The sequence below is a fragment of the Sphaeramia orbicularis genome, chromosome 3 (genome assembly GCF_902148855.1).
Source record: "Sphaeramia orbicularis chromosome 3, fSphaOr1.1, whole genome shotgun sequence".
NCBI lineage: Eukaryota > Metazoa > Chordata > Actinopteri > Kurtiformes > Apogonidae > Sphaeramia > Sphaeramia orbicularis.
The window spans coordinates 7,033,660-7,048,219 of record NC_043959.1 but is presented as its reverse complement, the minus strand read 5'-3'; the positions used below and the strand labels follow the sequence as shown (position 1 = coordinate 7,048,219).

The 14,560-nt window shown below is 38.8% G+C and overlaps 1 protein-coding gene across 7 annotated transcripts in view; it reads left to right on the top strand.

Annotated features, from left to right (window-relative positions):
• cttn (cortactin) overlaps nt 1–12,661 on the top strand; it is a 50,555-nt gene extending 37,894 nt beyond the window's left edge. For 5 of the 7 annotated variants that reach the window (XM_030163115.1, XM_030163129.1, XM_030163121.1 and 2 more), the window contains 7 exons: nt 1,526–1,633; nt 5,755–5,810; nt 6,166–6,235; nt 6,520–6,779; nt 7,766–7,886; nt 9,404–9,472; nt 10,937–12,661. In XM_030163115.1, the coding sequence (XP_030018975.1) occupies nt 1,526–1,633; nt 5,755–5,810; nt 6,166–6,235; nt 6,520–6,779; nt 7,766–7,886; nt 9,404–9,472; nt 10,937–11,073 (821 nt within the window). In that variant the 3' untranslated portion in view covers nt 11,074–12,661. The remainder of the gene's footprint in view (nt 1–1,525; nt 1,634–5,754; nt 5,811–6,165; nt 6,236–6,519; nt 6,780–7,765; nt 7,887–9,403; nt 9,473–10,936) is intronic. The other 2 variants (XM_030163137.1, XM_030163117.1) reach the window with 1 other exon arrangement.
• Nucleotides 12,662–14,560: the final 1,899 nt, after the last annotated feature.

Here is a 14,560-nt window from a genome sequence, read left to right as displayed (position 1 = left end):
AATAATAATAATAATAATAATAATAATAAACAAAGTGCCTGACACAAAAACTTGGTCAACAATTTAATGTAAATCATTTTCTGGAGGTAAATACCCCTGGGGTCAGATTGACCCTAAGAATAAAATGTGTTAGTAATATTTGAGGATAATAGGAGGGTTAAAGAAAATAGAGGTATTCTAAAACTTGACTTTTTTGAGAAAAAACTTTTTCTACAGCCTGTAAACCCCAACTACCATGAATATGAGGGACTGAAAATGCTAAGTTGAATGTCCACCTGTCACAACGGTCCAATGTACTGGACAAAGTGTTGTCTGATCTTACCCTGAAAGCTCACATATCCACAGTAAATGTCACAAACATTTGTTTCACCAGAGCCTGAAACAGAAACCAGATACAGGAAAGAAAACAATTTATTTGCTTGGGGAAAAAGAGGTGACTGTTTATTCCACTGACAAACCAGCTTATGCTCATGTTCCTGTTTTCTGAGTGTAAAGCCTTGACTCATGATCTTGTTCATTCCATACAGCACAGGTGTCAGCCAAAACCTGCCCTCCAAAGGGTCCAATCCGGTCCGTCGGATGAATTTGTGAAATGCTAAAATTACACTGAAGATATTAACAATTAAGGATGTTAAAATCATTTTAGTCCAGGTTTCACAACAGACCAACGTGATCTAAAGTGGGTCCAACCAGTAAAATAGTATCATAATAACCTAGAAATTTATTATAAACTCTAATTTTTCTCTTTGTTTTACTGTAAAAAAAACTAAAATTACATGAAAATGTTTACATTTACAAACTGTCCTTTTACAAAAATGTGAATAACCTGAACAAAACCCTGAAAGAGAAATAAGTGTAATTTGACCAATATTCTGCCTGTTACTAAATGTTTTGTGGATTTGTAGATTCAGTGCGATCTGTTAGTTGTAATGTACATGTGTAAATAAATAACTGAGACGTAACAGGTTAAAGCTGCACTTATATTCCTTCAGACATTTCAGGTCGTTCATGTTATTTATATTTTTAATGAAACTTTGTACAGGGTGTCCCATAAGTCTCCATACATAGGAGACATAATACATTCCATGGTTCTAACATGTATTTCTTTATATTTCTTCTTTATAGTTCTTCAGCAGTGGAGGACACGCATTGAAATGTGTTCCCGTCAAAATGGCAGTCATATAGAGCATATTATATAAATAAAAATGGTTTATGTCAAGAAACGTTTATTTTTCCTATGTATGGAGACTTATGGGACACCCTGTAGATGTAAACATAATGTAATTTCATAATGTAATTTAACTTTTTTCACTGTTATTTTTCTGGTCTGGCCCATTTGAGATCAGATTGGGCTGAATGTGTCCCCTGAACTAAGATGAGTTTGACACCCCTGCCGTGCGGGATTTGAGGGGTTTACTGGGTGTGTCATTATCTCTGTCTGTCCGTCTGTCTGTCTCTTTACACACTGTCTGTGTTTGTAATGTCTGCTGGTGTTTTATATGTCCATATATGTGTTGTGTTGCAGACTATAAGCGTGGGTTTGGAGGGCAGTATGGGGTAGAGCAGAAGCAGGACCAGTGTGCCCTGGGCTATGAGCACAAGGAGAACCTGGCCAAGCACGAGTCTCAGACAGGCACAGACAGATCCTCCCTCACCCCCCTCTTAAATCTCACTGTCGTCCCTGACCCACTCTGCCAGAATTGAAAACCCCTCCTTAAACCTTGTACACTACCTTTCACACCCTCCTCCTCCTCCTTTCATTATGCTGTTATGCGCTTCTTGACAGACCCCCCCACCCCACCCCTCACTGTCCCACTACCTCTGCAGCACCAGCCAGCAAATATGGAAAAAAAAAAAAAAAAAGTTTCCCACTACGCCTGACTGGTGTCTGATCATGTTGGTAGTTTGGGTTTTATTTGGACAGTTTTTGAGATCCACTACTGAACCACTAATTCCTGCTGCTCCTTAAACATAAAGGAGAGGACCAGTATGGAGCGGCTCTAAAATGACTGATCCATAGGTACATTATATTGCTGAACTTAACAGTCCCCTTTACACCAGTCAACAATAATTTTGCTACTGGGAGGAAAAATACCTGTTTTTACCTGAAATAGGGACATGGATTCCAAATGTATATTCATGGTTTCTATAGCACATCAGGATTTTTATTCATGCACAGGTAAATATGTAGCCATCAGCAGCATTCATTCATTTTCTGAACCCGCTTTATCCTCACTAGGGTCACGGGGGTCGCTTGGAGCCTATCCCAGCTACATAGGGGCGAAGGCGGGGTACACCCTGGACAAGTCGCCAGTTCATCGCAGGGCTGACATATAGAGACAAACAATCACTCTCACATTCACACCTATGGGCAATTTAGATTAACCAATTAACCTATTAGTGCATGTTTTTGGACTGTGGGAGGAAGCCGGAGTACCCGGAGAGAACCCACGCAGACACGGGGAGAACATGCAAACTCCACACAGAAAGGTCCCACCCCCCGTCGACTGGTGTTGGAATCGAACCCAGGACCTTCTTGCTGTGAGGCACGTGTGCTAGCCACTGCACCACCGTGTCGCCATCAGCAGCATATTTCAGAATAATGTTCAAAAGTAAAAAAAAAAAAAAAAAAAAAATCTAAACTTCCTCCACTCGCACCTTGATATTTTTTTTGGTCCTTTCACCCAGTTTGCTTGATGTAAATGATGATCATGGTGAAAGATTTGATCTAGGTATGTCTGAAATGGAAACCAGGTACCAAGGGGCTTCAACCCAAACATGATGGGGGCTGCTGTTGGTTCTACAGCAGGAAACTGTCATAGAAATAACAAAAAGACAGTATCTGAAACATTTTAGAACCAGGCTGATGGGCTCAGGTACTTTATTTTATTCTTCATTGACACTGATGGTCATAACTCTAAGTAAATTTGACCAGTTTTGTACATATAATCTTCCTATTGTGAAAACACAATAAGGTCTTTATTTTATTGTTTTATATTTGTGTGAGTCAAATCCTGATGAGCTGCAGAAATTCTTATTTCAGATCAGTATGCCTGATTCAATCATTACCATTTTTTTTTCCTCCAGTAGCAAACAAATAACAGCATGTATTTGTGACAGTTGTGTATTGAAAAACATCCATCTATTCATTTTCTGCCAGCAGCAATCTGATTCCTCCTCCTCATCTACCTCTTCCAGCTCTTCTTTAGTCAAATGTTACTTTTGTCAGTCTCCTGCTCCATCCTCCAACACTTTAAAATAACCTGTAGGACCTCAAGTTCCTTCCAGCTCAGAACCATAGCCTTTTTTTTTTTTTCCTCAATTTTTTTCCTCAGAAAATCGATTAGGAATGAATGAGGAGATTCATGACTAGGGCTGTGTATTGGCAAGAATCTGCTAACACGATACAAATCACAATACTAGGATCACAATACTGTTAAAAAGGGCAATTTTTTTTTTAGGATTATTTCCTTGAAGAATTGAATTACACCGTAAATCTGCACAAATACTGAACACATTTTTATTTGATACCAACAGGATCTAATGCTATATCACAAAATGTTCCTTTGTTCAAACTTAAATGATGTTTTACAGACATTACAGTTTAAGATCCTGTTCAAATGTTCATACTCTATTAGTTCAGAACTAGCATCAGAACATTATTTTAGTTCAATCCCAACAAAGGAACTAACATTACTGAATAAAAGAGTGTTAAATAATAAATAAAATAGAAACAAAAAAGGAAAAAAAAACCTAAAATTAGCCTCCACAATATCTGCATTTGAATAAATACCTAAAAATATCTATACAGTTTTGTGAAATGAAATATCACAATATATTGCAGAACTGATATTTTCTTACACCCCTATTCATGACTTGGACTTATAATCAGAATAGATAATGACACTGACATCATTAAAATGCTAATTAAATCCCATTTCTATTCACAACACAAAATATTTTTTTCTGTACATTTGAAAGGGCACATCCTTCTCCTACTCTTTCTTGTTACAAAAATATTAAATAAAAGATTATTATTAATATAGCCTGATGCTTTCTGACATTAACATATAAAAATAAAGGTTTTTATTTATTTTATGTAACCTTATTTAACCAGATAAAATCCCATTGAGATGGAGATCTTTTTTACAAGGGCAACCCTGCCAAGAGGTCAACAGCACACACCATACCATAATGAAAACCAGCTTAAAAGATCAGTGATAATGATAAATAAGATTAAAAAAAAAAAAAAAAGGTGATAATTTAGTAATAACACAAAAATAAGAATTCCACTAATTTTTTAAAGTGCAATGTAGTTTAGTCACCAGCCATTTTTTAAAGTGCAAGATCCGGTCGAGTTAAGTAAACAATTTAAAAGATACTTTTCCAAGTTTGTGTTTTGAGTCAAGGAACGGAGCAGCACAGTTGCATCTGACCGAATGAAACAGTGATCGATAATCACATCTGTCAAATATGTATCTACCTTATCTGTCTCCAAGTGACTCAGAGTGACTAAAACTTCTTGTCACAAGGTAGCTGCTCTAAAATAAAGAACGGAGGAGACTGCCTGTTTTCTGTTATACCACTTAAATGCCAATTCAAAAGGGAATTTTTGTCCAGAGATGCCAAAAAAACCTCATGTGTTCGACCCCTTTAAATGATCCAAGAGTCAGTATCTTGAAAAATAACAGTTTGATTTAAAAAAAAAAAAAAAAAAAAAAAAGATCTCAAATCTGCTGCAATTAAAGCTGAAGCTGAATAGACGTCATTAGAGGCAAGTGGGAAAATATTTGAAAAATGTTCAGTTTAAATCTGCCATAAACACGTCTCACAGTCGAGCTGTTGCTTTCAATGGCCGTCTGTCTTCTGGTAAAGTGCAAATGAATGACTCAAGTCAGAGAAACAACATTATAGTAACAGGTCTGTGCTGCTCAGGTAGATGGATTTGTCAGAGTCCTCAGCCTCTTTTATTTTAATGTATTACATTTTTGTTTTAGCACCAGCGCTGAAGTGAAATGATGACTTTGCAGCTTTCCATTTACTGCTATGGTTTCATTTTAGGCCAGGTGATATCAACACCTATGGAGTATGATGTAAATGACCTACAGTGGAAGCACAGAAGGATGGAGTTCAAATATTAGGATCATAAATCACTGTTACTTGGAGGTCACACAAAACAATGAAGTGCACTGCTGACTGTATATGTATGTAGCAACAACTAGTGGATGTCCATCCCATAATATCACCTTGGCTCTCCACCTCCCTGCAGTTTCAAACATGATGCTGTTTATTTGCATTTGATGCATGACTGCACCGTCACACGGCCTCCTACTGCAAACACACAGAGACATGGCTGCTGATCAGTGCAGAGCACAAGTTTCTGGCTTATATATCAGGATGCTCTACCGTCTGTTGCCGTCTGCCTTTTTTATTTGTCCGGCCTACACATTTGCATGACCTGTACGTTAGACCATCCGTTCTCCTGTTCAATGCTTCCTTTTAGCCTGTCCAGCCACGGTCAGCATTGTCTGAACTTCTGCAGACCAGAGGGTTTCAGAGTGAACTAGTCCAGTGTCACTGAACACTGATGAATGGGTTGATTACGCACGCACGCACGCACGCACACACACACACACAGTGTTGTAGTTTTCAATGGTCTGTTGCAGAAAACAAGTTTGGATGAAGTCTGACTGTGGTTGGTCTGACACCATGAAACACACTCTAACCTTTGAATCTGTCCTGTGTTGTTACCAGATTATTCCAAAGGATTTGGAGGGAAATTTGGAGTTCAGAACGACCGTATGGATAAGGTAAAGGGCATGTGTGTAACCTTTCCATAGGTCTTTAAAAAATCTTAAGATTCTGAAAAGAGATTGGATTATGGAGTTTAATGCTACTGTCATGAAGTTTTATTAAATTCATTTAAACTTATTTTTTATCACTTAGGCTCATGTGGTACTTCTAGAAATAATAACATGCTTTTTGTTGTTAAAGGGCATAATGATGGAGGTAAAATCATATAATCAGGCCCTGATTTGGCTTTATGTTCTTCATACATTTTTGCACATTAAAAGTGTCTTAGACTACAGACCTTTATGAGAGCATGTATCTGGCTGAATCCTGCAGAAACACTGTCTCATATTGTTTTTCTCTGATGTTTGGCAGAGTGCAGGAACGTTTGAGGATGTGGAGAGGCCAAGCTCATCCTACCAGAAAACCAAACCTGTGGAGGCTGGTAAGTAGCATCAGAAACCAATGCAAAATACAAACTAAATTAATTTCTATATTTAAAGAGGACCTGGCCCAGTGAATACTATTATTGTGGTTTATTTTAGATGCTAAGATACGGCATTGCATGAAAACGTGTTCACTTGGATTTATCAGAAAAGTAGATCGCATTTCACTGTTTTCCACTTTGTCACCATTTGAAATGAGTCGGGTGATGAAGTCAGGTAATTGTGTTATTGTTCAGTATTTCAGGTCCCCTTTAACCCCCCACCCATATGTGTGACTCCTCAGTTGGCAGCAGCACAGGCAGCATCAAGGCTCGCTTTGAGAACATTGCTAAGCAGAAAGAAGAGGAGGACCGAAAGAGGGCGGAGGAGGAGAGGGCCCGTCGCCAGGCGAAGGAGAGACAGGAGCAAGAGGAGGCAAAACGTAAAATAGAGGCGGCGCCCAAAGCGCCTTCTCCTGCACCTGCCGCAAATCCCAGTCCCACTGCCAGTCCCACTCCCAGTCCCACTCCTCCTGTGCAGCCGGCCGCTACGGCAACATACCAGGTGAGAAGTATATGGAATATATTTACATATAGAAATGAAGGAATCGGCATCATCAGTATTTTAAAATGCAAACACCATATGATCATTTATTGTGTTTTACTGAAAACTGTAAAATAAGGAGGCGGAGCAGGTAGACCCAATATATGCTGATATGAATTGACTTTTGAATATAAGTGTCACCATCTTTCTTTTCCAATATTGTAACAATATAAGTGGAAAAAATACTGAACAAACCGATCTGTTATTCAGTAATTCTAAATATTCCAGTAGACTCTTCTGTCAGAATCACATTTTAATGGGAAGACTAGATGTAGACGGAGGGAACTAGTCGCACTCTAAGAAAAAAAAAGACATAAAAGTCTGCTGTGATCTGTCAAGTTAAACACTAGACTTGTGTCTAGAGCCCGACCGATTAATCGGCTGGCCAATTATAGCGTATCACCAATTAATCAACATCGGCCAATATGTAGCCGATGAAGCCGATGTATTAACTTTTTTTGCTGCGTGGAAATTCTGTCACTCGCTGCTGCTGTGTGTGTGCTGCCCGGAGAGTAAGAGGAACTTTAAAGTGAGTTAGTTTCACTTTCACTCCTGCTCGGACAATGACGCTATCACCCCCCCCACACACACATAATAACATAGCTACACCCCATATTGTCAGAAGGTGACGCTATTGTCTACAATAATATGACCGTTATCAACAGAATAGAATAGAAGAGGTTGCAAATCAGAAATGGCCTCCTCATTTTCTTTTTTAAATAGGTACTGTTTAGTTTTACCATCTTCCATTCCATTGGTCTTTTGGTCAACCATCTGAATACACAGAAGAATCCCAGTGAATGTCACTATAAAGTATCTTAGTCATTAATGTGCACTGGCTGCTTACAGCTCACCATAAGCGAGTGGCAAAGAAACATAGTTTATTCGTGGTGTGTGTGGATTGTCTGTGGCATTCTTTAAACTCATGGTTACACTTGTCTTGTCAGAGTGTTGAAACCCACGAGGAGGCAGCTGAGGAGAACGGACAGCAGCTGTACGAGGCAGAGCCACAAGGCCAGTACTCACAACAGGAAGACCTGTACCAGACACCAGAGGAAACCACTGGAGGTGAGTCCACAGAGCTCCATCACAGATATGGTATTAATGCTGCATTCCAATCAAATGGGCCTATGTCTGATGATGATGGAAAAGGGTTGGATCTGTTATCAGTCCTGTCTGCATATCCTCCATATTAAGGTGAAATCATTTCCTGTGGGGTCGTCTTCTGTGTTTGACAAATAATAGTAAAAGAGCTGTTGACAAAACACATAAAGAAATGGATGGAGTACACTGACGGAGGACATCCTCCTTAGATGAGTCTAGGAAACACTGGCGGCAGCAGCGTGGTCATTCCACCGTACACTGAAAAAGTTAGGAGACAGTGCTGCCTTTGACCTTTATGGGTTTATTTACAGTAGTTTTTATGCTGGAGTCATAACTTCAGATGCACTGTAAACACACCAAACCAAAAGTAATGTTGTCTCATGCCGTGTTTCCACTACATGGAACTGGCACGACTCGACTCGGGTACCAATTACTACTCCTGGATACCGCTTCCATTACAGGATACTACCGACTTTACAGTACCTGGATGTCATAGCGGTGTGGCGTGTTACTTCCATGTCGTCTGCTCAGAGAGTCGCTGATAAACTCGCTCATTGCATGTTGTCTCATCAAACTCATGCTGAATTTTTACATCAGCCACCAAAGACTTAATCTCCTGACTGAATGGTGTAGTTTTGCAGGTTGTCATCATGTGGGTTAACCTACCGCTACATTTACTGTAAACTTCCGCATCTGTTTTTTGTAAAATGGCAGGTCACAGAGACAACCCTCTGACCAATCAGTGGTCTGCAGTGTTTATACGTCACATTTTAGTATCCGGTTCCCAGTCTTGGAACCTTGGCGAAGGTGATACCAAAAAACTAGTACTGGGTACCAGATTCCAGGCCCTTTTCGCAATGGAAATGCAAAAAGGTCAAGTCGAGCCGAGCGGGTACCATGTAGTGGAAACGCAGCATAAGTTACTTCTCAAGTATCTCTGTAAACTCCTTTGACCTTAAAAGGTCCAAATCCAGTTTGAAAAGTAAAATGTGATGTGAATGGACCCTGAGCCCTGGAGTCCATGTCTCCATACCCGTCACAGAAGGACCTGTGAGTCTGTTGTGTCATTTGTGTAGTGTTTGTTCTCAGTTCCTTACAGAAGATGGCTGCAACTAATGATTTTGCTAACATTTTACTGTCTGTTTACTTAACCATATGTAGAGTATAATAAAAGTTAATGGTAGTATAATGATTCACATGGTTCACTTTGTGTGCAACTACAGTGTAACACAGGGACGCATTAACCAAGTTCACCATTTACTATTTATTTGTTAATCATGTAGATTGAGCACTTTTTAAATAAATGCATTACTTTTTTGTTACGTGTTGGTAAAGTACATCTATTTCATATCCTCAAACTGACCTGATTCACTGTGAACAGTGGTCCTTGCACCGTGAAGCGGTTGAAGAGCCGTACCAGATTTTGTGTTTTTAATGAAATTGCTGTAGATTTTGACAGTTCTGACAAATGTTCTTTGCAGATGGTCAGCAGTATGATTACGGTGAGGACCTTGGGGTGACGGCAGTGGCTCTGTACGACTACCAAGCAGGTGAGACCGATGGAAATAGAAAACCCTCTGTGACTTTACACACATCCCTTATGGGGAGGAAGTATGCAGAGTTTCCCTCCAGCTGTCGTCTGCATTCTCCATTTCAATTAGTCAAATTTTATTTATATAGCATCACATCATAACAAAAGTGATGTGATGACACTTTCCATTTAGAGCTGGTCTAAACCAGACTCTTAAGCCAATTCAGACACCAACAGAATCCTCCAGGAGCAAACACTTGGTGACAGTGAAAGGAAGAACTTCCTTTTAACATGTAGAAACCTGGAGCAGACCCCGACTCTGGAGAATGGACCACTGACATGAGCAGTCAGGGTTAAATTTGAAACTGGAAATGCTGAAAACACCAAAACGTCAAAAGTCTGTTCATTTGGGAGAAATACAGAAGTCTGTGCATAGATAAAAGATAAATTATTAAATGTAAATAAAATGTTTGTGTGAACATGTGGATGAATGTTTCTTTAATTCAAGAAACAAAACAAAAGAATGAAATGGCAGAAAAATACTGCCATGTATGAAGAGCTGCACAAACAAATGTTAGACGTGTTAGTTTCTAATGTTGATGAACACACGTCTGGTTACATCCATCATGTTTTTGCTTAAGTGTTCAGTTAAAATACACCCCTTCTGTTCATTTCTATCAACTCCTTGTAGTAGTTGATGGAAATGAACATGTACAGTGTATTTCTTTCACCAGTTTTCTATATATTTGCATTACTTTTGGGTGTCCACTCTGTCACAGATGTTAAACATATGGCCCGTGGGCCAAAACTGGCCCACCAAAAGGTACAATCCAGCCCCTTTGATGAATTTGTTAAATGCAGAAATTATACTGAAGATATTAACCATCATTTTAGTTCAGGTTCCACATCCAGACCAATATGACCTAAAGTGGATCAGACCAGTAAAATACTGTCATAATAATCTATAAATACTGACAAATCCAAATTCTTTTCTTTGCTATAGTGTAGAACGAGTTAAATTACATGAAAATGTTTACATTTACAAACGATCCATTCACAAAAAATATGAATAACCGGAATTTGTCTAAAGAGAAGTCAGTGCAATTTTACCAATATTCTGCCTGTATTTAAATGTTTGGTGTATTTTTAGATCCACTGTGATCTGTAAGTTGTAATGCACGTGTGTAAATAGGAAACATAATACATACAGACATAATATTGTTAAGATGTCTTATTTTTCTTAATAAATTTCATTTTTTTCATGGTTGTTCATGTTATTCACATTTTTAAAGGATAATTTGTGGATGTAAACATTTTCATCATGTAATTTTACTTTTTTCACCTGAAAACAGAGAGAAAAGTTTGGAGGTTAGATTACTTAAATAATACTATGTTATTATTTTACTGTTCCGGCCCCTGAACTAAAATGGGTTCGACACCACTGTTATACATCCTTTAGCAGTCCTATGTCGTTCCCTTTCAGCCGGCGATGATGAGATCTCCTTCGACCCCGATGACATCATCACCAACATCGAGATGATCGACGAGGGCTGGTGGAGAGGCGTGTGCAGGGGAGCGTACGGCCTTTTCCCGGCCAACTACGTTGAGGTTCGGCAATGATGGCGCCCAGCTGACGCCATCTCCCATCTCCTTGTCCTTGTGCAGAAGAGGAAGGAGACACCTCAGACACCATTGTCCTTTCACACTTCAGTCTTTTCTCTCACCTCATCGTAGTGCTTCGACACTGTGTGAGACTTCCTCAGGTCTCCAACTTTCTTTTGCTCCTTTTTCCATTTCTTTGTTTCTGTCCATGCAGCCATAGACAGGGAGGAAGTGTACAACTGTATGAGTAAAGAACATATAGCGAATCACTGTCTGGGCTTTAAAAGACACACAGCTTCGCTCTGCATTTAAAGCTCCAAGATGCAGCTGGGCTGTTTACCGTCTGCTTCTGCAGATCCCCAGTTGACTCCACAAACCATTTACTTCCTGCCTCACAGCCAAACGTTGCATTTTGAAGCTTTAAAGATTTGTTTTCCACATATTAGCTTTCATCTTCACAAGTTGTTACTTATATACCGTTGCTTATTGACATATTGGAGAGGAATTTAGTTTCACCAAAGACCAGAGTAATAACAGAATCGAGTTCTAAATGTCTCAAAAAGGGCCTTGTGCACAGGGTTCAGGGTGCTCACTGTTAAGTAGCTCCACTTTGGATTATTCTGTATATTGATGACTCTAGTCTATGTCCAGGACATCGACTCTATGGACCAAACAGCTGATGAGCTCCTCTGCTTCTTGGTCTGTCTGTGTGATTTTACTGCATTGCACAGGAGTTTAAAAACTTCCCTCCTAAATAAAGCTGCACTTGTTGATTCTTGATCAAAGACGTGAGCTCGGGTTCAGGTTTAGTTTTCCATCATCTATTTCTGAACACGTGCATCAGTCTTAGGGTTTTATTTCTGTCATTAATAAGGCGTCTTTCATTGCTGATGTTTAGTTTGTTCGCAGAACCGAGGGGCCAATCATTTACAACCTGCTGCCATCTTCACTGTGGCAAATCTGAACAAAAACACAACAGTTGATAGTATTACTTTGCTCCTCTTCATGATACTGTTTATGACTTAAATCATGCTTGGAATCATGTACAGAGAGATCTTGATTTGACGCTTCTGGGGGGAAGAATAGATATGAAAACATATTTTTGTTTCCTGTCATTGTGTACTATTTGAGTGGAAAAGACTTGTGTATTTGTGTGTTACTGCCGTGAACGCTCAGTGTGTTGTGTACATAAACACATATGGGGCATGGTGACGCCTGTTCTACACATCCCATCATGTTCAGTTGAGAGTGTGACCTTTAAGATAAGTGACGTATCGGCAGGAAAGATGACTAGAAATATTAAAGAAGAAGATCTGTTGTATTTTCATAACACTAATTATTCCTATCAGACGACTGGTCCAACAAACCACTCGTCTGGGTATCGATTGCAGTAGTGTAGCTTCAACATGAGTGTGTGTGTATTTGTGTGTGTGAGTTTGTGTGTGTGCGTGTGAGAGGGCTTTCATTGAAATCATCTTAGGGGTTTTATAATAAAAAAAAGTGACCTTTTCAAATGCATTATTTTTATCTGTACCTCAGTTTGCTTGAGTCACATCATTACCTGCTTGTTCTTTTTTAGTTTCAATAAATAAACTATTAATATTAAGTTTTGTGTTTTGTTTTATGTTGTGAATAAAAATCTCATACAGTTTATTTTGGTGAGCGTCATTGCCCCAAAATACTGTAGAATCACCATGTTGTCCATGGATACCACCTTTATCTGTACTTAAAACAATAGTGCATGTCTATTAACGTGATCAGTGTCTTACTGATACGGAACATGATCCAGACATGAGATAAATTTCAGGTCTGAATCTGGTTCGTTATTTACAGAACTTTCTATTACAATAGCAAAATTAAACAGTTGGTGCCAGGCACAACAAACCCCGCCCATCGCACATATTATAGTTTATTTTTGCATCAGTCCAGCTGATGTCATCATGTCTATGCGTGTGCTGATGTCAGCATATACGCTACAAACAAAAAGTTAAGGGTATTTCTTTTTTTTTTTTTTTTGTCTTTTTTTTTTTAATTCATTTTTGCCATTTGTAAATAAAACTATGTCTGGTCTTAAAAAAGTGTGTTTCAATTCAATTCACACACAAAAAAGTGAAAAGCGCTGTGCAAGAATCCCAACTGAAAAAAATAGCCCAAAAATTTAAAATAACTTTTTGTTTGTAGTTAATGTGCCAAGTTTGAAGTAAATTGAAACAAAATTGATGTTTTTATAGACATTTGAAATTTTGGGCATTACAAGTAAATGGGAGAAAAAAAAGATTTTAAAAATTCACATAAAATTTGAACTTTGACCTACTTTTCCCAAAATGTAATGAGAACTATTCTGGATCACTGGCAATCTATAAACCTAATTTAGTATGAATTCAACCAACAGTTTTGCTGCTAAAGTGTTAACAAAGAAACAAACTGAACCAAAAACAATACCCCTTGTCTCCCCTTTGGTGGGGCGGGGTAAAAAATAGGACCAATGGCCCCATATCTATCAAGAATCAATAAGTTGAATTTGTGAGGTTGTCAGGTTCTGCCACTATGTTAGAGTCCTGTGGTCTGGATGCAGGAAATCAATCTCCCAATAGAAGTGAGTGGTACTTTCACTGGAGGAGAACTCAACTAATTAAATAAAAATCCACATAGACTTCAATTACTGATCAATAGTATTTATATTGACTAGCGGCTTTCTACCCGTGGTGCCATTGTATGATAGTGCCCTCCTGTGGTGCAACAGTGGCATTGTACCCGTACGCCCTCCTGTGCTGCAACATCGATCACACATTGATCGGACACAGAACGTGCATTATAGTAGGATAACTCTAAACATCTTATAATTGAAAAGGGAAGTGGACTCTGTTTGTGTGTATGTCTCAGGCATCACACAAAACCCAGAAAGAGCTGACTGCTGCAGTTTGGTATAAATAAGAGACTAGTGAAAATGACAAGTTGATAGGACCAATATTTTTGGGAGATATTAGTAATTTTGGAAAACAAAAGCCTTACAATCATGTTGAACGCTTTGGCAGTGACTGCTGGACAAACGTGGTACAGCATGTGTGGATACACAACAAATATCCGTGCTGGGGGGCCGGGATACTGCCCCTCAGGGTTGGGATGTGGATTTTAAAAATACCCCCCTTTTCACATCCAGGGTGTCATCAGTACCAGTTGTAATCTATTACATCAAGTAAACATGTAAAATAATAACTATCATAATTCAAACAGTTGTAATTGAAATACATAACTATCATATGTAAAATAATATCATGATTTACCAATTCATTTTATGTCAGTACTTATAAAATATAGACACATCTTTTTCCCGCAGGTCAGTCCACAGGCAGGTTCCTCCTGCATATTTATGGATATCATACTAACCCACACACATCACAGTCCACAAAGTGAGCAGGACACAACACTAGTGCAATATTATATTTATTTCTTACAGTGAATTTTGGTTGCCATACAAGTCTTGAGGATTTGAAGGGGGCAGGGA